The 26,024-nt window shown below is 41.2% G+C and overlaps 1 protein-coding gene across 20 annotated transcripts in view; it reads right to left on the minus strand.

Annotated features, from left to right (window-relative positions):
- The window catches only part of shi (dynamin-1 shibire), a 103,720-nt gene that overhangs the window by 28,421 nt on the left and 49,275 nt on the right, over window positions 1–26,024 (minus strand). For 9 of the 20 annotated variants that reach the window (XR_004470116.1, XM_033383324.1, XM_033383320.1 and 6 more), the window contains 6 exons: window positions 12,332–12,343; window positions 7,006–7,011; window positions 5,205–5,408; window positions 5,044–5,137; window positions 4,848–4,984; window positions 4,645–4,787 (listed from right to left, as the gene is read on the minus strand). Coding sequence is in view for 19 of the 20 variants with exons in the window: in XM_033383324.1 (XP_033239215.1) it covers window positions 4,645–4,787; window positions 4,848–4,984; window positions 5,044–5,137; window positions 5,205–5,408; window positions 7,006–7,011; window positions 12,332–12,343 (596 nt within the window). In the remaining variant the exon portion in view is untranslated. Of the gene's footprint in view, window positions 1–4,644; window positions 4,788–4,847; window positions 4,985–5,043; window positions 5,138–5,204; window positions 5,409–5,920; window positions 6,050–7,005; window positions 7,012–12,331; window positions 12,344–23,024; window positions 23,073–26,024 lie in introns of those variants that run through there. The other 11 variants (XM_033383327.1, XM_033383321.1, XM_033383328.1 and 8 more) reach the window with 7 other exon arrangements.

Genomic DNA, 26,024 nt, shown 5'->3' on the forward strand with positions numbered 1-26,024 from the left:
ATCTATAATCAATAAATCAATAGAATTAAATTAACAAATTCATTAAAAAGAAAGAAAATAAATAAAAATAATAGAACAAATAATTAAAATATAAAAGTAGTAGAAAAAAAAATAAAAATTAAATTTAAAAAGTAATAAAAAATTTTGTAAACCCAATTTTAAGTATACGCTTTTCTACCCTCGAGAGCCCGTATGGTAGAGTAGCAAGGTGGGCGCTCGAGCTGCAACAATATCAGTACGACGTACATTATCGGGCCGGCAATCAGAACGTAGTCGCAGACGCGCTATCGAGACAACCATTGGAAACTCTCCCACGCATCGAGGAGGAAGACCACGCTACATGCGCCTGGATCACAAGAAGGATCCAACAGGTCCAAGACAAGCCCCAGAAGTACCCGGATTACGCATACGAAAACTAACAACTAAACCGCAACCTAGGACACGGAGCCGACGACGACGACCACAATCCGAGGAAACTGTGCGTGCCTAAGAACGGCCGGACAAGAATGCGAATGCCACGACGAGCCAACAGCAGCTCACCTCGGCGTCCGGAAGACCATCCTAAGGATAACGCAGCGATATTACTGGCCAGGATTACACCGAGACGTACGACGATACGTACAGGGCTGCGTCAGCTGTCAGAAATTCAAGACCACGCAACGCAAGGCCGTGAGCAGAATGCTCACACGCAAAGCCGAGGAGCCCTTCGCCACGCTGTGCGCCGATTTCGTCGGACCATTACCACGGTCCAAACACGGTGTTCCCGTGGTCTGCTGGTCTTCTTCGACACTTTCTGGGTCAAACTGGTATCACTCAAGAAGGCGACAACAGCAAATCTCGAACGAGCATTCAGAGAACGGATACTAAGCAGCTTCGGCGTGCCGAAACTATTCGTATGCGACAACGGGACCGTTCACCAGCCGTTCATTCAAAACATTCCTACGGACCGCGGGCGTTGAGCTGCAACATACAGCACCGCACTGCCCACAAGAGAACCCAACGGAGAGAGCCAACCAGACCGTAAAGACGATGATCGCCCAATTCGTCGAAGAACACCAGAATACGTGGGACGAACTCCTAGCTGAAATGGCACTGGCGATTAACTCAAGCGTCTCCGAGGAAGGGAACCCCGGCTCCCCGGCGCCCTATACGACGAAGTCACGCCCCGGAGAGGAAGCACTCCACAGACGACCACCAGCAAAGCAACGAGGCTGAAAGAAGTGTTCGCCATCGTCCGGAATAACATCCATAGAGCCAGCCAAGAGCAAGGGAGACATTATAACCTCCGCCAACACCACCTTTCGAACGCAGCCGAAGGCTTCGCAGCACAACTATCCCCCAAGTTTGACGGCACCTACCGGGCCAAAAGCTTCCCGTCACCGAATATCGCCAAGTTACCACACTGCGAAAGCCGGAAGCAAAAAGTCGCGAATATCAACGACCTGAGAGAATTCCGCGATCACGAGTCCGAAGAACCCACTTACCTACCAAAGAGCGCTGACTCATCAAGAAAAGTAACGTAACGCTCACTTGACGTCACGACCACGCGCCCCACAAATCCGCTGAGAAATGCGGAAACCCCAACGCAGACCACAGAAGAAACATGACGTCGAGCCACAACCGGCGACACCACCGAAGGGGAGTCCCCCAAATTAAAACATGTAAAGGGCACGCGGATGACCCAAAAGCGCACCCATGATGCAACGCGGAAGAAAAGCTTGCTTCGCTACGTACGACCTCACTAGAAGAAACCACCAGAGCCCGACCAACAGCCCACGAGTCTTCATAACTCTCGCCGGGGAAGAAAGGGGATGGTGTAACGAACCTAAAAGGGTTCGATACAATCCTTCCCCCAACGTACTATAAACATAAAACCTGCTACTAAATTGCAGCACCTCGCCCAACGTAAATTGAACGCATGCATTATTTACTACACGAACACCCCCCTCCACACATAGCCACCGATTGACACGCGCCGTCTTCATAACGCTGACCAAACACACCAGGTCACGTCAGACCAAGCAACCGGCCAGGGGCAGTCTTCCGGGTTCATCGACTACAAAAAAATGACACCGCGGAAGCCTACGACAAACACCCAACGGCTAACCCGCCAGCTCGCCAAAAACGCGAAGAGACAGAACCAGGTCAACCCACGATCGCCAAAACGGCGAAGTGCACCCCGACGCGGAAGTGCACTTTTGAACCCGCTGACACAGCAGCAACAGGCGTATAAATAGACGCCGGCCAGAACTAGAAGATCTTACGCAGAAAACCGGCCCCGAGTACAGCCGTTGTACCAAAAACCCATCGTACTAATCTAAGAATTAAAAAGTGCTAAAATAGTCGTAATTATATACGATACTAAAAATGAGTATTGGGGTATATTAGATTTGTGGTAAAAGTGGATGTGTGTAACGTCCAGAAGGAATCGTTTCCGACCCCATAAAATATATATATTCTTGATCAGCATCAATAGCCGATTCGATTGAGCCATGTCTGTCCGTCCGTCCGTCTGTCCGTCTGTCCGTCCCCTTCAGCGCCTGCTCAAAAGCTATAAGAGCTAGAGCAACGATGTTTTAGATCCGGACTTCTGTGATATGTCACTGCTACAAGAATATTTCAAAACTTCGCCCCGCCCACTTCCGCCCCCACAAAAGGCGAAAATCTGTGCCATCCACAATTTCGACGATAGGAGAAAACTAAAAACGCATAATCGTAGAAGATGACCATATCTTTTAGACTGCTGAATCTGAATTGGATCGTATTATTATTATAGCCAGCATCAAGAAAACAATTTCATTTTTTCTCACCCTGTCTCTCTCTAACACACACGTAGCATAGCCATACTGACTTAGTATCGGGTATAACAGTAGAGTTGCGGTGTCCGCTGCAACTCACAACGTTCCCCCACGTTCAATTCTAAAATAGTGTCGAATCATCAGAACAATATCCAATTGCGTAAGTTCATTCCAACTAGCCGAGGCACCGACACTACCCACCCCAAGTCCACGCACACCGTTTAATATAGACGACGAGCAGCGCTCGCCCCAGCCCCGATCCACCCTTTCTAAGATAGGTCAACCACGACATCTCCCTCAAAGTTCCATCTACTTCTACAAATTTCTTGTGGACGTGACTGAGCGAAAAAAATGTGTCCGAATCAAAAGTCTCAGGGTCTACAAAATTTCCGTTTGTTATAAAACAATGAAATGTTTTGATACAACTGCGTCCAATTCTGGACAACTTAACGGCGCTACCTTTCGCCTAGAGAAACTATTAGACAAAAGACTCGTATACCATGCAGACATCATACCAGTGAAATACATTTGCGGGCAGCATTTGAGTCGTGTGCCGAAGCTATATCAGGTACAAACGTTTCACTCTTTGCTAGGTTTAAAGATTCCTGGAAGACTATTGAACAAATCAAGTTTAAATTTGGTGTGACTGATCTGTTCGTTGCAACGCATTTATATGACAGAATAAATGCAATAAATGATTTCTGTCAAGTTGAATTGAGAAAACTCATGCGCGTACTGATTACGTTGAATTGTTAAAGTTAACTCCAATTTTTTTAGGATTGGTTCCGAAAGGTAATTTTTCTGACTCTCTGGACCAATGCACCAACCACGCTGAATGTATAAGGCGATATACATATACCTTTAAAATATATTCTTTTCGAGAGAAGTTTAAGGTGACAACTCGAGAAGGAAAATATTTGCGCGACGTTTCTATTTTTATAGCGCGTTCTTATATAAATTATTGGTTTCGGTCAACATTAGCTCTTGAAGCTCCAATGCTGAACATTTGTGGTATTTATCTGATGAAAATAACGCACTTGCATTGTTTGACAATAAAGTTATGTACTTTGATGGAGAAACGAGAAATGGCACTTTGTGTTGACCATGATGATGTCAAAACTTCTGCAAAACGACAAATTTTCAAAGAAAATGATTTTCCAACGTTTATTACAAACAGACTATTTAATTTTTTGATCTGTTTAATATTTCCATATGTTTTTTTTTTTTAAGATTCTTCAGAATGGATTAGTAATGAAGATTTTCAAAATGCTTTAAATATATTAAAACATTTAAAAGTGGTAAATGATACAGACAAGCGTGCTGTTAAACTTATGAAAAACTAAAACCAATTACTAACCAAAAAATATACGAGTTTCAGAAGCTGCTAAACGTCGTAAAAGAATATGCTAATCAATATCTCTTGAATAGAATCTTCTGACAGTTAACTATTTATTGTTAACCAATCAAGCTGAAATTTTATGGGACAGATTATATTTTAATATTCAAGATTTAAAAACAATCAATTTGATCACAGCGATATATAGTATAGCTTTGACCTCAAGTTGGCACAAGTTGGCAATAAGTGGAACCCTAATGTACATAGGTACTCTACAAATACAAGGCATACAAATGAAGTGTCCCAAACCTGTGTAATTCATACCGTAATTCATTCAATTACGGATAACAGAAATAATAAAACATCGAATAATATGTGGCGTCATAATAACAATGGCAGTAAAGCGGTATAAATAAAGGAGTTGTCAATTGTGTATTTTATACATAAAAAGAGGTCTCAATCGGCGACTTTAAACTAAGCAATGAATATATTCTTACTAAGAATACTTACGAAGGTAGCATTGGAGGAGGCAATGCGCCTCCTGGTCGACCACCAGGTAGTGGTGGTGCACCACCTCCTGGGCGATTGGGAATAGCTGGCGCTGGGCGCCCAGTTGCCGGTGGTAATGGGGGATTTCGCCCACCCAACGAACCCTGAATGCAAAAATGTTCACAGTAACTTGGTAACTTTTTGACAATGAATAAACAATTAACCTGTACGGTGGGTGCTGGCTTACGGGGACCACCTGGACTTGGTGGGGACAGACGGGGATTATCCAATCCACTTGGCAACCAATCATTTTTAACCGGGGGAGGCAATGGAGATGACACAGTTGCCATTGAAACGTCACCTTCATTCAATAAAATAAAATTCAATATAATCAAATTTTATTAAAATATTTATACTTACCTATAATTTGCAATGCATCTTTACAGGCACGATACATGCGTAACATTTCTTCACGTCTTGTTGCCGATTCAGCTGACTCTTCCATCATTTGTGCCTACAAAATATTATTTATCAAGGCAATAGGAGACGTAATATATTAGGTTTGCTTATACTAAGTGTACCTGATCACCAGACGCATAAAGATGAGCTAAAAGCTCTCCATTGATAAAGTCCTTGGCATTATTAATGATGAGCATCATAATTGCCTTGGGTACCATGTCCCGCGTTGTCTTTGTTACGATCTTCATATACGAATCAACGAGATTACGTATGGTTTCGACCTGACGTTCCAACTGTGGATCCGAGGAACTTTCCTCACTGGTCGACTGTTGTTTGTATATATTTTGTGTTTAGTGTAGGACATTCGTTGTTTTTGATAACAATTTTCATTTTAATGTTAATTTTTGGTTCATTAGCGACAGACAAAATGAAATTTAAAGAAAAAATAAGAAAATAAAAACTGGTGTATGTTAAATCGTTATAGAATTCCAATCAGGGTAACAAAATATACTACTTTTTATTGAAAATGTAAATGGGACTTTTTTGTTCTTTTATTTTCATAGGCCCATGGTATTATACCCTTGCGTATGGTATTACAATTTAAGATTCCACAGAATGAAGCATTTCCAACCCTATTAAGTAGACAACTGCATTCAACTGTATGTTATGTAAGTGCTGTTGGTACTTTTGTATACAACCATAGAATTTATTTAGAAAGGAGAGCTATTCTCAAACAATTATTATTTATTGGTTACTTCGAAAGGGGAAGAACAGTAATGAAAAATTTGCATTATTGTTACGTCGGGTAAACAAGGAATAGCAGTCGGAGATTTACATATGTTTATTTTCATCAAAACGGGTTTTTTAATGTTTAAGAAATAAGCATGTAGAAATAAAATTAAATTATGCAGTGTAGGAAAACAAAAATTGCATTATTCGCGGTACATTTCTTAAAATTTTTCATGATCTATAATCAATAAATCAATAGAATTAAATTAACAAATTCATTAAAAAGAAAGAAAATAAATAAAAATAATAGAACAAATAATTAAAATATAAAAGTAGTAGAAAAAAAAATAAAAATTAAATTTAAAAAGTAATAAAAAATTTTGTAAACCCAATTTTAAGTATACGCTTTTCTACAAATGATTAATGATATTTATTAGATTTAAGTAAATAACTCTCTACACAGATTTGTAATGTGACTAGCGCAATAAATATAAGTTTGAAAGCGCTAGGATAAATCATGAAAATAAATAAATACATAAAATATGCGGGATGTAAATCGCTATGGTAGTAAAAAACCCAAATCACCTTAATTACTTTCCAAAATGAATATAACATCCTTCCTGGCTAATTTATGCAACAGCGTACAAGTTTTGTTTAGCCTTCGGTTGGATTTTTCGTAATCCATTAATGATTAATGTACATACGTATGTGCATAAATACATACATCCCTGAGGTGAGTACTGGGTATATTGTACATTTAGGCCCAATCTCAAAGAAATCTATTTATGTAAATATGTACGTACAAACGCTTCGAGCCAAACCGACCTTTTCTGATAGATTATATGCTTTACAAATGTTGAATGAATTGTTTTTTTTCTATGGTTTGGTTTCATTTTAAAATATTTTTCAAAGCAGTTATTTTTTTGTGTTTTTTTCAGAGTTAGTGTTGTTGTTTTTTCACATAACTTAAGTATCGCTTTTTCAGAATTGCAAAGTTCAATACAACCAGATGTAAGATACTTGACTTATGTGAAAATCTCTGAATAAACCATAAAAATACCATAAAATAAGATCCGCGCAAAGGTATACCCCATAGGGATGACTACTAAAATGTATATAACAATGAAATATATAAACACGTGGGTGCTTTCGAAAATATAGAAAATAAAACTTTATATTATCAAATAAACATACTTTTTGCTGTCAACGAACGGTTTATATTGTTGAGTATTTAGTAGTTTTCGAAAGTATTATAGTTTTATTATTACATAAATATTATATTATTTTTATTTGATAGGTGGGCGAAAAGATAGAGGAAAACAATTAATAAAAAGTTGTTAAGTCCAAAATAATATATTTGATTTATGTGTGTTAAGAAAGTACAGACATTTAAAAATTGCCACTACTCTATGTAACATTTCTCAGTGTTAGCCACTTCTTTTTCTGATAGTTCTTTGATGCCAAATAATGAGCTTACATTTCTAGGCATTCTAGCTTGAGTATTCTTCACAAAAGCGAGGGGGAAGTCTCATAAAGTCGCTTCTACGGCCGCGACTCTACATTTATACGCGATACTCAGTTAGAATGGTCCTCTCCACGAGAGAGAGCACATATTACACGACGAAGAGTGTGTAAGAGAGAAAGACAGAAAATGAGTAACTTATTTGAAAAATGCATCGTATTTGCTTAAACATGGTGCTTGAAGGTTTTTGGAGTAGCTGATTACAAATTTGAAGTCAACTTTCCTGTTTCGAGATGCATCGAGTTCATGTCTCTTCAAAAGATCTTTTTAAAGGAGGAAGATGTAGATGTAGCAAGGTCAGAGTCAGAGGTCAGAGAGTTATTAGATTAAAGTTAATCCGGCCATCTTGAATCCGCCATTTTAAACATATGAAAACTGACTTCAACTTCGTAATTATTCCGTGGAATTAGTTCTTCAGCGGCCACAAGATGTAGAAATTTAAGCAATCCTACAAATGGTTACCAACTTAGGGGGTCAAATTTTACACAGCTTTATTGTTGTTTTTCCACAAACAAGGAAAAATCGTTTTCAGCGAAATTTTGCAAAGGATATACATATAATACATATAAGAAAAACTGTAGAATAGAACACGAAAATTCCAATGAAGATACAATTAAAAAATAAATAAAAATTGCTATTTAATAATAATTTATTTAACAGACTTTTAGCGATTGTCTAGATAGTTTTTAACCCACAGACTGTGGACTAAGCGAAGTCTCAGTCATGAGCAAGATTTTTGGATTTTTAGATACAGTAAGCGCTCGGAAATTAGAACCACTTTGTAAATTACGTGGTTCTCATTCTCAAAAGATTCTAGTTTCTGCACGGATTTTTTTTTCAAACAATACAAAAAACTTTTTTTTTATACCCGCTACTCAAAATTAGTATAGGAGTATATTTGATTTTTTGTGAAAATGGAGGTTACACGACCAGAAGGAATCGTCGCTCATGTAGACAAACTGACAGACCGACATGCCTATATCGACTCAGCTATTGATGCTTATCAATAATATATACACGTTATGTGATCGGTAGCGCTTCCTTCTGGGTGTTACATACTTTCATTAGAAATCTAATATACCCCTATACTCTTTGAGTATCGAGTATAAAAAAGGGTCAAGTACATTGCAGACGTTTTTGTGACTTTCATAACGTCAGTGCCCGAGTAGAAAGCGAACCAATCAATATTATTCTTCTTATCCTTAAAGAGTATTTTATCCGGATAAAATTGGGCAGAGAAAATAGTTCCGAAATGAATCGAAACTAATTTCGCTAGCTGTCGTTAGATATTTGACCGGAAGAACAGAAATTAAACTTCTAGACCTTTGATTATGCGATTATACTCTCCCCGTGAGGGCGTCTTTAAACAGGTCCCGATACGGTCATGTCTCTGCCAGGATGCTGGCGAATGGTAGTCGGGCGGAGAGAAGAAAACTCTCAGTGAAATTACCCCAATCCAAGGAGACACTGTTATATGCCAAGGGATGCATGGCCGAGGGGGTGTTCGGTCGCTAATATGCGGACTCTGGATACCTGCCGCCCTCCAGTTTAAATTAGGCTTCCCGGGACAAGCGGGTTATGCTTTGGGTGACCAACCCCATCCCGAGACCAACTATGACAAACATATTAAATATACAAAAATACATACAAAAAAAATATACAAAGGTGCTCGGTACTCCTTTTAAAGTACCGGAGGGACAAGACCATCCCTCTACATCAACGCCTGGGAAACCAGGTCTAAGGAAGACGGGGTATGAGAATCAGCCGGTCCACCGTCTTCAAGCAGCAGCCGCAGCGAGGGGGGGCCCGAAAAGCTAGTCGGGTCCTTCCAAGTCGGGTTGCTACAAGGGCGAAGCGGACCACCGGCAAAGTGTGAGGACGCAGGGTGGAATCAAGGCAAGGTGAAAGCCATCGCCTGCCAAGACACTCGCTCTGCGGCCCCCTACGTGAAGGCGGTGGCGGCCCTCAAAGAGGTCTATCCAGGGGCGGAGGTCGAGCCAGACCCGGAGCTGCCGCAAATTCCGAAAGAGGAGGCCATTCCTCGTTTGAGGAGGCCAGCCCGGCGTCGGATGCGGCGTGCATGGTGTCGGACGACATCTTGGCCGACTACGGTTCCGAGGAGAGCGACCTAGCCAGGGGAATCAGCCACATCGTTGTCGGGGAGGAGCCGGAGTCACACGACAACGACGTAGAAACAACAATGGTGGAGGTGAGCCTCAGGAATGTCACTGACGCTCCTGCAAATAAGCCTCCACCATTGTAAGGCAGCATGCGATGCTCTACTGCTCCACCTGGCCAAGGGTGGAGCCGACATAGTCCTCATTCAGGAGCCCTGGATCCTCGGAAACAGGGTCTCCGGTCTGAGGACTTCTGACTATAAGCTATACGTTGCTGAAACCGCAGGTAAAATTAGTACCTGCATTCTTGCGAGAAGAGAGTTGCACTTATTTCTGCTGCCAAATTTCAACAATGAAGACCACACCGCAGTGAGCCTCGAAGGCCAGGAGCGCTCACTGAGGATCTGCTCAGCATACATCGGTCATAATCAACCTGACCCCCCTCCAAATGCGCCTCTACGGGCTATAATCGCAGACTGTTCGGCCAAGGGCATCGACCTAATGGTGGGGTGCGACGCCAACGCACATCATTGCCAGTGGAGAAGCACTGACATAAACAAATGAGTACATTTTATGTTACTTACTGACCACTCAGATGGTCTTATTAAACCGGGGTAGTGACCCCACCTTCAAGAACAGAGGCCGGAAGAAACCTGAGTGGTGGAATCCGAAACTAGGGAAACTCCAGAAAGCCTCCCGGAGACTCTTCAATAAAGCTAAGGCTGAAAACGTTGAGCAAAACTGGGCCGAGTACAAGGCCAGTCTGTCAACCTACAGCAAAGAACTTAGGAAAGCCAAACGCACCTCTTGGCTTAAATTCTGTAGCGAAATCTAGAACAACTCAGAACTCAGAGCTCTCTCGAAGACAACACCCACCAGTCTTGGACTACGTCCAGCGATGAGTCGCTAAATGTTCTCCTTAATACCCTTAAGACCCAACTACTTCGCACCTCTTTCTGTCGTCTCAAACGCCATCCTGAACCTGCTAAGCCAGGAGAACATTTCCTGGGCGATCAAAAGCTTTAAACAATACAAGTCTGCGGGGCCAGACGGCATTATCCCTGCCCAACTGATTCACGCGGGACAAAAAAGCCATTAATTGGCTCAAAATAAATAAAATAATAAACTCCCAGCATGCCTATCGGAAGGGAAGATGCCACCGAAATGGCCCTACACTCGATCATATCGATCATCGAAGCGTCCCTTAACTTCAAGGAGTACACCCTGGTAGTCTTCCTCGACATAGAAGACGCTTTTAATAACATCCTTCCGGCCGCCATCACGGTCGCACTGATGGACCTGGGGGTTGACTCTCGGACGGTGATCCTAATCGATCAGACGCTACAATACAGGACGGTTGAGGCATCACTGAGGACGTTAACATCCACCAGATTTTTCAGCAGAGGAACACCGCAGGGCGGAGTCCTCTCGCCCCTCTTACTGGCGCATGCGGAAGATGTTTCTATAGCATTCTCCGGTAAATTTCCGCAATCGTGTGAGTGCATGACAAGTACTCTCACGAAGATGTCGAGATGGGCAAACAAATGCGGGTTAGGAGTCAACCGGTCTAAAACGGAACTTGTGCTTTTCACTAAGAAGTAAACAGTTTGTGACTCCCCCTAAACTCTGTGGGGAACCGCTAGCCTTTAGCAACAATGCCAAGTATCTTGGCCTAATCCTCGATAGAAAGCTCGATTGGAAACTGAGCTTATAGGATATAGTAAAGAAGGCCACAGTGGCCCTTAACACATGCACGAAAGCAATCGGACTAAAATGGGGAACGTACCCGTATATAGTTCGGTGGCTATACACCGCCATCATACGACCAATCATGCTCTAATCCCATTGAAAATCGATGGGCTCTGTTTAAAAACATTGGAAAAGTACGAGTCTGCACCAAAGGGATTGGGTGAGTCTTTGGGAGCGCGTGAGGTCGGAGTGGCGCATGATACCTTGCCAGCACCTACTAAATTTAGTTGAGAGTATGCCAATACTTATTCGGAATATGATAAAAGCAAAGGCCCTTTGAAACAAATAATTTTTCAAAATTATTAAAGTCAACAAATTTGAAACGTGCAAAAGTGGATACATGCTCTTTTTTTGAACAAATTAAAATCTCTTAAGGAAAAGGATCTCTTTGAATTGAAATTGTTGTCTTTTTTCATTCTCACTAAAGTAAAGAATCTTTAAAAAAAAATCACAAGGATTGATTCGTTTTTAAGGATTTTACAGTCGTTTAAAGTGAAAAGTGATAAACATCTATCCACATGTGCTCGCCACTGTCAGTCCTAAAGTCCAGTAAAAACATAGGTTTCTAGTTTTAAAGGTGAATATCGATAGAGAAAGACTTATCTGAACCGACACTAAATTCATTAGCTATATGATCACAGCCACCAATTTTTGTGCTCTCTTGAGCACAGAAAACTTACCACTTTTTTGTTTTTCTCGTATGTTTTAACTGTTGACAACACGGCAGGCAAGTCAAAAACTTTAAACAAAGTTTATTTGAAATGTCGTTACTACAGGTACACAGAGGTTTCTCTCGCTCTCATAGTCTATGTGAACTAGCCATCAAACGGAACCAACAAACGGAAATATCAACTCGGCTATTGCTGCTGATCGTATACATATGTATATGTATATACATATATATTTATTATATATATATATATTTTTTTTGCGGTCGGAAACGCTTTCTTTTGGCTGTGACACACATCTACATGAATTTAAAATACCGATATAATCATTGAGTACAGGGTATAAAAAGTTACTCGATTGGGCAATAAATTATAATCTATATTGTATTATTAATAATGCATTTTTATAATCGATTTTAAATATTAGCATGAACATTAAATACCATAAATGATAATAAACAAACCTCTTGTCCTTCCTGTTTGAAGATTAGACACAAGCATCATGTCGCAACACGCAAACGAAATGTCAAACACCAAGACATACATAAAAAAAAAAAAATGCACCATTAATTTTTGTTTTTCTTAAAAATTCATCTTAGCTTCGTAAAAAAAAATGTATTGTTTACACAATAAAAATAAGAAACCATATTTTTATAATTAACTGAAGTTTTATTACAATACATTTTGTATTGTGATTTTGTTACATACATATATATATATGCATTTAAAACTAAATTACTATATCCCAAAGCCGGGAGATGTGCCCACATAACCATGTTGCCAAAGCCAAGAAATCCACCGGAAGACCGCTACAACCATTGACCAATTAGTCTCTTGTCGACTTTTGGCAAAATGTTTGAGAGCTGCATCCTTCGAAGGGTACTGGAGTTGTTGAGGGTCAAAAAAGCTATGTCAAACTACAAATGTGGGTTCAGGCTTAAGCACGGAACACCCGAACAACTGCACAGGGTAGTGGAACACATACTAGACGGCTTTCAATACAAGCAGTACACTGTGGCTGCATACCTGGATATTTCGCAGGCTTTTGATCGGGTGTGGCCCGCTACGGTCCGAATGCAACTAGGGCAGACCCTCAAGGTAGCAACATTTGCTGGCGACACAGCAGTATTCTCGGGGGCTAGCTGTGTCTATAATGCCACAGAAAATCTACAGCAGTATCTCAAGCTGTTTGAAAACTGGGCCTGCCGATGGAAAATCTCCATAAACCCTGATAACCTAGCCTTAGCCCTGGCGTCTTCCATATTGGGAAACTCGTGGAGCAGTGTAGGAATCACACATACCTCGGAGTTACACTGGATGCACGTTTAGCCTTCGATAGTTACATCCGTTATTAAAAATCAAGCAAAGATCCATATTTGTAATCTCAGCCAGCTTAATATATTGGCGGGGCGTTTACGAGAACCAAATACCGGCGTAGGCTGGTCAGAATACACCCAGTCGACCTGCCAAACAGGATGATCTAAGAGGACCTCTACTTTAGAAACCTGGAGAAATAATTGAACCAAATACAATAAAAATTCACTTAATAGCAGAGCTCGCAAGTCACTCGCAAATAACGGTCCGCACATTTTTGTCTCTTCACTTGTGTTATCTGTTTCGTATTTTCGGTTGATATATTCGTAGTTCGCTCGTGACAGTCTAATTTTGAGCGAAGAGATCTGGGAATCTGCTGGGGATCTGCTCACTGGGAAAACACTGGAGGGGGGACAGAGCGAGCTCAAAAAAAATATCCTCTTTCTCTTTTCAGAGCCTATCCCCCGAGGACAAGCACGTTCTTACGCATCTCTGCAGCTGCAATGCTACCAATTCGACCAATTATCAGAGCATTAAATACTATCCCTGCGTACTTTTTCCAAAAGGTTTTTTCTGCTGGTCGTTCAATTGAAATGTATTGGAATACGACAATTACTCTGTTTGAACTTAACATGCACAATAAACGATATTACCGTTATCAATGTCGAATATGAATTACTGAATCACCATTCAGACATGATTCAGTCGTAGCTCTAAGCCAAGTCTTCGTTTTTTCCAACTCAATAAAGCTATCTCAAAAACTTCTCTCTTCAAAAGAATACCACATATGTACACACGGAGCCAATAGAAACGAGGGGGAACGTTGTGAGTTGCTGCGTACACCGCAACTCTACAGTTATACCCGATACTAAGTCAGTATGGCTCTCCTCCGTCAGACGCCGCTAATATCAAACGAACCGACAAAGAGTGCGAGAGAGACAGAAAATCAGTCTGAGCGTGACGTCGGGCGCTGCGTAGCCACTGCAAATTGATTTGTTCCTGTTGGCTATAAAAATTATCTGATCTGATCCAGACTCAGCAATCTGATAGATATGGTCATTCTCTATGATTCTGCGTTTTTAGTTTTCTCAAATCTGCAATATTGTGGATGCAACAGATTCTCGCCCTTTGTGGGGGCGGAAGGGGGTGGGGCGAAATTCTGAGATATACGTTTTATAGTGAGATCTAACAGAAGTGCGGATACCAAATTTGGTTACTCTAGCCTTAATAGTCCCTGAGATTTGTGGATGCCTCGGATTTTCGTCCTTTGCGGGGGCGGAAGGGGGTGCGGCAAAATTTTCACACAAAACGGTCAAGGTCCGATATCACAGGAGTGTGGATACCAAATTTGGTTGCTCTAGCTCTTATGGGTTCTGAGATCCTTGAACTCATATTTTGCAATTGGCAAAACCGACCATGAAACCTGTGTGTTAGAGTGAGACAGAGCGAGAAAGAGTGAAATTGTTTTCGTGATTCTGGCTAAAATAATTATACGATCTGGTTCAGATTTTGCACTCTGTAAGATATAGTCATCTTCTACGGTTCTGCGTTTTTAGTTTTCTCGTATCGTCGAAATTGTGGATGCCACTGAGAGAGAAGATCCCATCTTTTAGGAACATTCAACATGTTGTCATCAAGCGTGCTCCGTAAGGGATTTTTTGACATTTTATACACTAATGACAATACTAATTTATTTTGAAACAAAAATTTTGAGATATATGTTTATTTTTTATTAGTATTTGTTGAGAAAAGTTTGGTCAAATTACTTAATGACCGTTGAAATAAGTGTGATTTGGAAAAATATTTGTGTTCGGGCCAGCTGCTGAATAATAACCGTAACTTTAACATTATTATTGTATGAGCAGAGAGAGCCGCCTACATATGTTGTAAAACGTTGACTTTCTGCAGAGCTGCTGCGCTCTCCCGCTAAAGGGGCTGCCGCCGCCACTTCGGCAACTACTTTGATCTGCTGCCGCCACTTCGGCAGTCACTTTGATCTAACGCCGTCGTCTATAGTTTAGTTCTATGCTAACCCCTCTGCGCATTGGTTGCATATCGATCTCGCATAAAGTTTATCTGGCAATAGCAAGCAATCGGCTTCCGCTAAGCCACCAAGATTAAATACGAATTATAAAGTTTAACCCAAAATCTCTTTTTATTTTGAAATACATAGGTGCCAAAAAAGCTTGGCATCTCAAACAATTTGTTTTTAAATATATGAATATAATAACAACAAAATTATTATCTTTTTCTCATAGAAATTAGTTTTACTATGTTCTATACATACTATCAAATCATAACAATCTATAATGAAATTGAGGGACACTAAAAGCTGTTAGAAAGAATATTGAAAATTGAATCTAAAGCTGTATTGCGAATCAAGGCGAGGAAACGACACAAAACAAATTTAAAAACGAGGGGGAACGTTGTGAGTTGCTGCGGACACCGCAACTCTACATTTATACCCGATACTTGTATAGCTCTCCTGCGGCAGACACCGCTAATATTAAGCGACACGACAAAGAGTGCGTGCGAGAGAGACAGAAAATCAGTGTGAACGTGACGTCGGGCGCTGCGTAGCCACTGCAAATTGATTTGTTGCTTTTGGCTACAAAAATGATCCGAACTAATCCAGATTCAGCAACCGGATAGATATGGTAATTTTCCATGACTGCGATTTTGAGATATACGTTTTATAGTGAGATCTAACAGAAGTGCGGATACCAAATTTGGTTACTCTAGCCTTAATAGTCTCTGAGATTTGTGGATGCCTCAGATTTTCGTCCTTTGCGGGGGCGGAAGGGGGTGTAGCGAAATTGTGACACAAAATGGTCAAGGTCCGATATCACAGGAGTGTGAATACCAAATTTGGTTGCTCTGGCTCTTATAGGTTCTGAGATCCTTGAACTCATATTTTGCAATTGGCAAAACCGACCATGAAACCTGTGTGTTAGAGAGACAGAGCGAGAAAGAATGAATTGTTTTCTTGATTCTGGCTACAATAATTATACGATCTGGTTCAGATTTTATACTCTAAAATATATAGTCATCCTCTACGATTCTGCGTTTTCAGTTTTTTCGTATCTTTGAATTTGTGGATGCCACAGATTTTCGCGCTTTGTGGGGGGCGGAAATGGGCGCGGCAAGGTTTTGTAGCAGTGACATATCACAGAAGTCCGGATATAAAAAGTCGTTGCTCTAGCTTTTATAGTCTTTGAGCACTAGGCGCTGATAGGGACGGAGAGACGGACAGACAGACAGGGCTCAATCGACTCGGCTATTGATGCTTATCAAGAATATATATACTTTATGGGGTTGGAAACGATTCCTTCTGGACGTTACACACATTTTCACCACAAATCTAATATACCCCAATACTCATTTTGAGTTTCGGGTATAAAAAGAATAGTTCAAATCGATCGTTGCATATCTTTTAATTTATGGAAAAATATTTATTAATTACAACGAATTTATTTAATTACAAATCGATCGTTGCATATCTTTTAATTTATGGAAAAATATTTATTAATTACAACGAATTTGGCTGATCAATTAGTGGTTAATCAGAATGACGATATTTCGATCTTTAAAGCTTGAGAAAATAAAGACAGAATTAATCTTGCGCAGATTGCCGTCGAGCGGTTTGAAAGCCAAACTGCAGTTTCGTTTAGGCGAAGCTTTCAGCCTACGAACCATGAACCCAATAATGGAGAATCAGCTGGCGGCGGGTAATGGCCAGTTGCTGGAGATGATGAAACTGACGATGTTTCAAATGAAGGATCAAGCGGAGGCGATTAAGCTTCAAGGTGCCCAGCAACAGCAGAGAATGTTGCAGGTCAAAGGTCAAATAAAGGAAGCAGAAGGGTCGAGCGGAAGTGTTAAGTAATCAAGATGATGGCAAACGGATGGAAGATAAATGAGCCAACTTTGACTGGAAACTCCAGGAAAACTCTGAAGCAGTCCAGGGTATGGTAAACGCAGCGCCATGGCCTTAATGCAGAGAAAGACGTTTAAAAAGCAGTCATTCAGGCGTTTATTTGTGAGCCATCCCTCTTGAAATGGCGTCCATCGCAAAGTTCATTCTTTGAGGTTACGATGGTCATCGACTGACACGAAACTAAGGACAAGAAGTATAATACGGAAGATGCTTCATCTGCAACAGAACAATATATAGTATGGCGAGGCCAAATTAAAAAAAAGTTTTGGAATTGCGAATACGAATTTTGAGCACATTTCACCGTTCTGAAATCATAGACGACATCATGATTGTGATGGATTTCGAGATACATATGCGTTTACACTAAATTTACAAAAAAAAAAGTTCTGAGATATTAACATGTGAAGTTGCCTAACAATGTAACTAGAGGCAACGTGAATGGGGGAAGATTTACGCAAATTAAAATTTACTTTAAAATGTATTATTGATACCTTATATGAAACCGTCTTATAATTCATCATTATTGACCCCGAAACCCCCCGAGTGACGAGTTTCAATCGAATCTGATTAATTTTTCAAATAAGTTTTCGCCATATTTCCACCATTATGATTTTTTGAGTTTAGAAAAAAAAAAATTACGTGACGTCATGTTCAGCGCACCGAAATACACCGAAATACTCAAAATGAGTATTGGGGTATATTAGATTTGTGGTAAAAGTGGATGTGTGTAACGTCCAGAAGGAATCAGCATCAATATGCGAGTCGATTGAGCCCTGTCTGTCTGTCTGTCCATCCGTCCGTCTGTCCGTCCCTATTAGCGCCTAGTGCTCAAAAACTATAAGGGCTAGAGCAACGATGTCTTAGATCCAGACTTCTGTGATATGTCACTGCTACAAGAATATTTAAAAACTTCGCCCCGCCCACTTCCGCCCCCACAAAGGACGAAAATCGGTGGCATACACAATTTTAAAGATACGAGAAAACCAAAAACGCAGAATCGTAGAGAATGGCCATATCTTTCAGACCACAGAATCTGAATTGGATCGTATCAAGATTATAGCCAGCATCAAGAAAACAATTTCATTTTTAAAAAAAATTTCAACAAATCATTTCTTCTCGCCCTGTCTCTCTCTAACACACACTAGAGAGCAACCAAATTTGGTATCCACACTCCTGAGATATCGGACCTTGACGAATTTTTTCAAAATTTCGCCACACCCCCTTCCGCGCCCGCAAAGGACGAAAATCTAAGGGTATCCACAAATCTCAGAGACTATTAACGCTAGAGTAACCAAATTTGGTATCGGCACTCCTGTTAGATCTCACTATAAAACGTATATCTCAGAATTTCGCCCCCACAAAGGACGAAAATCTGTTGCATCCACAATATTGAGAGAAAACTAAAAACGCAGAATCATACATAATAACCATATCTATCAGATTCCGGAATCTGGATCAGATCAGATAATTTTTATAGCCAAAGGGAACAAATCAATTTGCACTGGCTACGCAGCGCCCGACGTCACGCTCAGACTGATTTTCTGTCTCTCTCGCACACACTCTTTGTCGTGTCGTTTAATATTTGCGGCGTCTGCCGGAGGAGAGCCATACTGACTAAGTATCGGATATTTAATTGGACGTTGACATGCAATGACTGCATCTAACAAGAGGCGATGCAATTACCGCACCGTCAAGTGGCCCGTGTGACACCAGCAGAAGGCTGTTACGCGCGGATCCCAGGCAAAACGCAGCCCTCCTCCCGCCCAACCGACCGAGGGGCGCTGCCGCATGACGCGCGGTGCGTAGCCGAACCAAACGCGAGCATGCAAGAAAGATAGATATTAGACTAACCTTCGAGGAAAATTAGCACTAAACTTATTAAGAAATTAAGCATGCAATAAAATACAAAATACAAATACCACTACAATTACTAATTACTAGAAAGGTGTGTAAGGATTAGTAATTTAATAAGAGGAAGAGAATTAGTGGAGGATATAATATGGTAGAGGGAATTATAATCCGAGCATAAGACCCTAAACGGTTCATGCAAGGAATAATTCGATCTACAAAGTGGAAGGAACAACGGTATAAAGTTTCTAGTCAGTCTAATAGGAATCGTGAAGTTTATGCGGCTCAACAGATCAGGGCTGTCTATGTCACCCCTGATCAAGTTGTGCATAAATATCACACCAAGCATTTTTCTACGGTTAACTAAGGATGGGAGGTTTACTAATAATAGTCTACTAGAGTAAGATGGGAGTCTTACACCCGCATCCCAGTTAAGGCCCCGCAGAGCAAAGAGTAAAAAGTTTTTCTGTACTGATTCTATACGGTCCTGGTGTACTTTGTACTGAGGGCACCATACACAGGAGCCGTATTCTAAGATCGGACGAACAAGCGAGGTATAGAGAGTCTTTGTTATATAGGGGTCGTCAAATTCCTTTGACCACCTCGTTATAAACCCAAGCACGCCCATGGCCTTATTTACCATGGTAGAAATGTGTTCGGAAAACTTTAACTTGGGATCTAACATAACACCCAGATCATCCACCAGGGTAATTCTCTCAAGAGAACCCCCAAATAGGGTGTAGGGAGCCAACAAAGGGCTAGAACGATGAAATGTCATAACTTTGCATTTCGAGGCATTAAGGTGTAACAAGTTTGCACAACACCATGACTGAAAGCTATTGAGATCGGATTGCAAGCGAGAATGAAATGAAATGTCCTTGTACTGGACACAGAGTTTAACATCATCCGCATACATAAGTACTCGGGAGTATGTTAATACCGAAGGCAAGTCATTAATAAAAAGTGTGAAGAGTAAGGGGCCTAGATGGCTGCCCTGTGGTACTCCCGAAGAAACCTTTACTGGTAAAGAGAGGGAGTTTTTGAAGAGGACTCTTTGAGACATAGAACAAAGATAGCTAGAAATCCATCTCAGGAGGTTGGGCGGAAACCCTAAAAGGTCAAGTTTGCTTTACTAAAGTCGGTGTAAATAACATCCGTCTGTAAGTTACCTTGAAAGCCTTTAATAATGAAAGAGGTAAACTCTAACAAGTTCGTGGTGGTTGATCGCCGCCTTATAAATCCGTGCTGAGTTGGAGATATAAGTGACTTGCAGAGATGTTGCAAGTGCGGAGTTAAAACCTTCTCAAACAATTTGGGAATAGCGGATAACTTTGCTATACCTCTATAATTTTTTGCATCAGACTTGCTACCTTTTTTATGGAGAGGAATTATAAACGATTCCTTCCAGATTGGGGGGAAGCAAGAGGAATCAATGGACAGGGTGAATAGTTTAAGCAATGGTCCACACAGAGCCTCGGCGCAGTACCTGAGTACACAACCTGGAACCCCGTCTAGACCCGGTGAAAACACCGGCTTAACTAGTCGAAGATCTTGAAGTAGGGAATATTCATTTAACAAGGGACTGAAAATGCCGTTCGACCTCGGTAATCCGTATGAATACGGTTGACCAGAGTAGCGTTCCTCAGAATAGGTGGTTTGGAAAAACTGGGCAAAAAGATCGGCAATTGCCTGATCATTATTTGCCGACGTATTACAAAATGATAGCGAGGATGGGTGTGCGGACGTTCTACGCTTACTGTTTACGAAGCAGTAAAACTGTTTAGGGTCCTGAGAAAAACGTATCCTGCAACGAGATAGGTAGTTCTTATAGCATTGAGCATTAAGAACTGAAAAGTTTGACCGAGCTATTACATAACGAGAGTGAGAAGTAGGAGAACCCACTTCTTGAAATTTTTTATAAAGTCTTGATTTTAAGTTTTTTAGACTGGATAACTCTTTGGTAAACCAAGGGGGTTTTCCAGATCTAATCGGACAAGAAAGCGGGACACAAGAATCAAAAAATGTGCCAAGAGCATTGTAAAAAATGTTTGTGCCTTTTGTGACATCAGTGCACAAGTACAAAGCGGACCAATCAAAATCTCTAATTAGGTTATTAAGCATCGCAAACTCGGCTTTACGAAAGCAACGGACACGTTCAGGTAGTCTACTCGACCGATCCAATACAGTTGGTCCTATGTCTAGCGACACCTCGAAAGTAGGGTGGTAGGCGTCTTCAGGTATAGTGAGCGGAAGGGCTCGGGTTAACAACACTATGGTCGGATCCGATACAAAGCATAGATCAAGCAATCGACCCAAGGAATTTTTCACATGATTGACTTGAGACAGGGACAGGTCAAGCAAGCCGTCAACAAAGTCATGTCGTGACATGGGCACTAGGATACTAGACTCGTTTACCGAAGACCAAACAGTTCCTGGCAAGTTGAAGTCACCAAGAACTATCATACGATCTTTATCAGATAGCGAGGAAGCAACAGCGGTTAAAGCGGACAAGTGCTGCTCATAAATTGAAATATCCGAAGAAGGTGGGATGTACGAGCAAGTAATGAATATAGCGAAAGCGGGAAGAATCAGTTTTACACACAGGAATTCCAGTTCCTGTTGAACTTGGACTGTGAAGTGTTCTGACGTGAAGTAAGAGTCCACTGCAATTAGAACCCCTCCTGCACGTCGAGACGAACGGTCCTTTCTAAAAGTTGTGTACCGACCTGCCAAAACCTCGGAACTAAGAATGTCCGGCTTTAACCAGGTTTCAGTAAACACAATAACGTGGGAAGCAAATGCAACACTATCCCGGAAAAGAATGCTGAGCTTACTACGCAAGCCTCTTACATTCTGATAGGTTACTAAAAGAGAAGTTAGTTTTTTGGAAAGGTTGGAGCAAGACGGGAAGTTGAGGTTGAGGGTGGCACGCTGGAAAGATTTGGAAGCGATATGGGGGCCTATTCTTCTTCTTAGCCTTAAACTCCTTCACCACCAAATGCTCCGGCCAAAATTTGGTGGAGCAAATGGTGTCAAATTGAGTTGGGGAGATGCTTATCTTAAACGACGCTATCTCCCTGGCATAAGAGAAGTTAAATTTCTCCACCTTTAAACCCACGGCTTTTATTTTGCTTTGAATGAAAGCAGTTACATCATTAGATGTGAGGTCAGGGGCCAGCCGTGAAACAAAAACTTGTCGTTTTGGTGGGACTCCCACCAGTGGTTTAGTCACCGCAGGTCTAGTACCTGTGGTGGCAATATCCGGAGGTCCGGAACGTCTATTTACTGGTGGGATCGGGATAGACGGGACAACTAGTGAACTTGCGGACACCACGGACACGGACGCAGCAGACGTACTTGGCTGCACATTCTCCGAGGCGATGAATTCGGCTACCGAATCTGCATCGCCAGCAGCCTTCGTTGCCTTTGGAGTGGCAAACGAGATCAACTGCTGTACACTTGGAGTGGTCGGAGTCAATTTTTCGGCGGCGCACGGCTGAGTGACGGTTGGCACTTGCAGGTCCCGCGAAGTGACCTTTTTGCGCCTCGAAGACTCATTCAGCAGTTTTAAACCGCTAAACTGAGCCTCCATGGCTAGGAGCCGATCGTATTGGTTTTTAAAACCAACGGTCAGCTCCTTAAAGCCACTCCGCGTCTGCCTCATGAAAGCCACCATGTCTTTCTCCACCGCACGGCATGCCTCGCAACTTTAATGCAAGCCATTACGTTTGGCTATGGCATCGCTCACGAGGCCAGAAAATCCCGCGCATTTTGCGTGGACTACGCTGTCGCAGAGCCAGCAGGGGACATTTGGCTGATCGTGACTGATCTGCTTCTTGCAGGTTTTTTTGGCGCAGACGTATAAATGTAGAGTTTCGGTCTCCGCAGCAACTCACAACGTTCCCACTCGTTTTTTTGTGGGACTGCGCTATCGTATGTTCAATGACATCACTAATAACTTACCCCCTACAAAGAATCGCCGATTCCCAGGATACACTATCAGGTGCGCGATGGTTAGGAGAGGAAACCCCATTGATAAAGAGACGGTTGCGGTAGTTCAGAACTGTACTCGTCTACAAAATTGGAGTTTTCAACGGTCTCTGGTTCTAAAAATATTCGTTTTGGTATGAACAAATAATACAACAAAATTATAACACGATTAGACAACATTTAGAGGTGCAGACTTAAGCTCAAATTTGAAAAATACGATATTTGGCCAAAGGTTCCTGTTGAGAAATCAGCTGTTTATTGTAGTCCATTGAATAATAACAAAACCTATCGATATTTTCGGGACGAGATTATATTTTCATATTTTACAATATAAAAAAACGCAATCCGATTAGAGCGATATATAGTATCACTAACCATACAGTATATAGATGTGCCAGTTCATACTGTGAGTCCCACTGTGCCGCGCCAAAGACATCGGCGACCACGCTGCCCTACGGTTTCGGCACGCAGACGATTCATATTTTGTTTTTGTATTCTTTCTCTCGAGACACACCGACTCGACGCTGACCGGGCAGCAGTAATTTTGAAAACCCTTATGCAATATACGAATGTAATAAACTTTAATATTTATGTGCATAAGTATGTAAATAAGATATTTTATAATTGAATTAGAAAATTTATGGGTATTGTCCATGAGAGTATTCAAGGTGCGACCCGCATCTAAAGAGAGAGTTCAAAAAATCTGGAAAAACATACAATCACATATTTTTGTCGAAACATATTGCGTGTGTACTAACACATGCAAAGATGTTCTCTCTGCGCTCTCTCTCTCATGATGACGTCACTCTGGGGTACGGATAGCGCAAGCCGGTGTGTGACACTTTCGTTGTATGAACTGGCACATCTATATACTGTATGGTTAGTGATAGTATGCATAGCTGCCATAGAAACTATCGCCCAAATATCGTAATTTTCATCTTTGAGCTGAACATTTAAAGTTGTCGACTAGTGGTATAACTTTGTATTTTGTTTTTTATACCAAAAGAAATATTTTCAGACTCTAAGACCTTATATTGCTACACATTTTTATTCGCCCATACATATCCATAGCCAATCCTAATGTACATATGAGCAGAAATGTTTTTCCATGCTTTCCGCAAAAAACTTATGCTTTTCTGATTTTCTTTATCTCTGCAGAAGGAACAATTTCGAGTTACTGCCAGCTTGCGTGTCATTGAAAAATCAAATGGCTTCTTCTTCGTAACTCTGACATTTAGAGACTTCTGTGATATTTCACTGTTACAAATGTATTTCAAAATTTCGCCCTACCCCCTCCGCCACCGTAATAACCATAACAACAAATTGCAAAATCTGGATCAAATCGGATCACTTTTATAGCCAAAAGCAACAAATCAATTTGCAGTGGTTACGCAGCGCCCGACAACACGTTCAGACACGTTTTCTGTCTCTCCCGCACGCACTCTTTGTCGTTCAATGTAGCCATACTGACTATGTATCGGGTGTAAATGTAGAGTTGCGGTCACAGCAGCAACACACAACATTCTCGTCCTTAATTATGTTTTGAATAGTTCTACGGCTCACATTTAGATTCTTTGGCTATTTTTATTCTCAAAACTGCACAATTTCTTCTGACGTCTTTACCAAATCAGAATTGGTAACCGTAGCAGATGACCTCATATGGTACATGACGAAATTTTTGTTGTGTTTCCTAGAGCAATATAGTTGACAAAATAGGGGAATGAGAGTGGAATGCAGAAATTTTACAGTTATGATTTATTTCCATTTTGCTTTACCCTATACCGATAAATGAGACTTTTAGGCGATCATTAGAATAGACTCAGAGGCTGCTGCTTCAGATACTGATAAGCTATACACGCCAAAAGTTACATTTTAATACCTCTTGCACTTTTAAATTATTTTAATACAGAATGGGTCGTGGTAAAGCTCTAACAACGGAGGAAAAATCTAAAATATTGGCATATCGCGACAGCAACCTCACAACCAGGCAGATAGCCGAAAAAATTTGTAAAAGCCAAATGATGGAAATAATATGAAAGCTCCCAACAGAAAAGCACTCACGCCCTGGGAAACGTGAATAATTCTGCGAGCAGCCTCAAACTCAACGTGCTCTGCGGTTAAAATTCGATCAAATTTTGAAGTTAAAGCTAGTACAGCAACTGTGCGCCAAGTGATACAAAACGCAAAACATCTAAAGAGATTCAAAATAAAAAAAAAACGAGGGGGAACGTTGTGAGTTGCTGCGGACACCGCAACTCTACAGTTATACCCGATACTAAGTCAGTATAGCTCTCTTCCGGCAGACGGCGCTAATATTAAACGAAACGACAAAGAGTGTGTGCGAGAGAGACAGAAAATCAGTCTGAGCGTGACGTCGGGCGCTGCGTAGCCACTGAAAATTGTTTTTGTCCTTTTCGGCTACAAAAATTATCCGATCTGATCAAAATTCAGCAATCTGATAGATATGATCATTATCTATGATTCTGCGTTTTTAGTTTTCTCAAATCTGCAATATTGTGGATGCAACAGATTTTCGTCCTTTGTGGGGGCGGATGGGGGTGGGGCGAAATTCTGAGATATACGTTTTATAGTGACATCTTAAAGGAGTGTGTGTACCAAATTTGGTTACTCTAGCCTTAATAGTCTCTGAGATTTGTGGTTGCCTCAGATTTTCGTCCTTTGCGGGGGCGGAAGGGGGTGTGGCGAAATTTGGACAGGAAACGGTCAAGGTCCGATATCACAGGAGTGTGGATACCAAATTTGGTTGCTCTGGCTTTTATAGGTTCTGAGATCCTTGAACTCATATTTTGCAATTGGCAAAACCGACCATGAAACCTGTGTGTTAGAGTGAGACAGAGCGAGAAAGAGTGAAATTGTTTTCGTGATTCTGGCTGTAATAATTATACGATCTGGTTCAGATTTTGCACTCTAGAAGATATAGTCATCTTCTACGATTCTGCGTTTTTAGTTTTCTCGTATCGTCGAAATTGTGGATGCCACAGATTTTCGCCCTTTGTGGGGGCGGAAGTGGGCGGGGCAAAGTTTTGAAATATTTTTGGAGCAGTGAC

This window comes from Drosophila pseudoobscura, chromosome X, assembly GCF_009870125.1.
Source record: "Drosophila pseudoobscura strain MV-25-SWS-2005 chromosome X, UCI_Dpse_MV25, whole genome shotgun sequence".
NCBI classification, from domain to species: Eukaryota; Metazoa; Arthropoda; class Insecta; order Diptera; family Drosophilidae; genus Drosophila; species Drosophila pseudoobscura.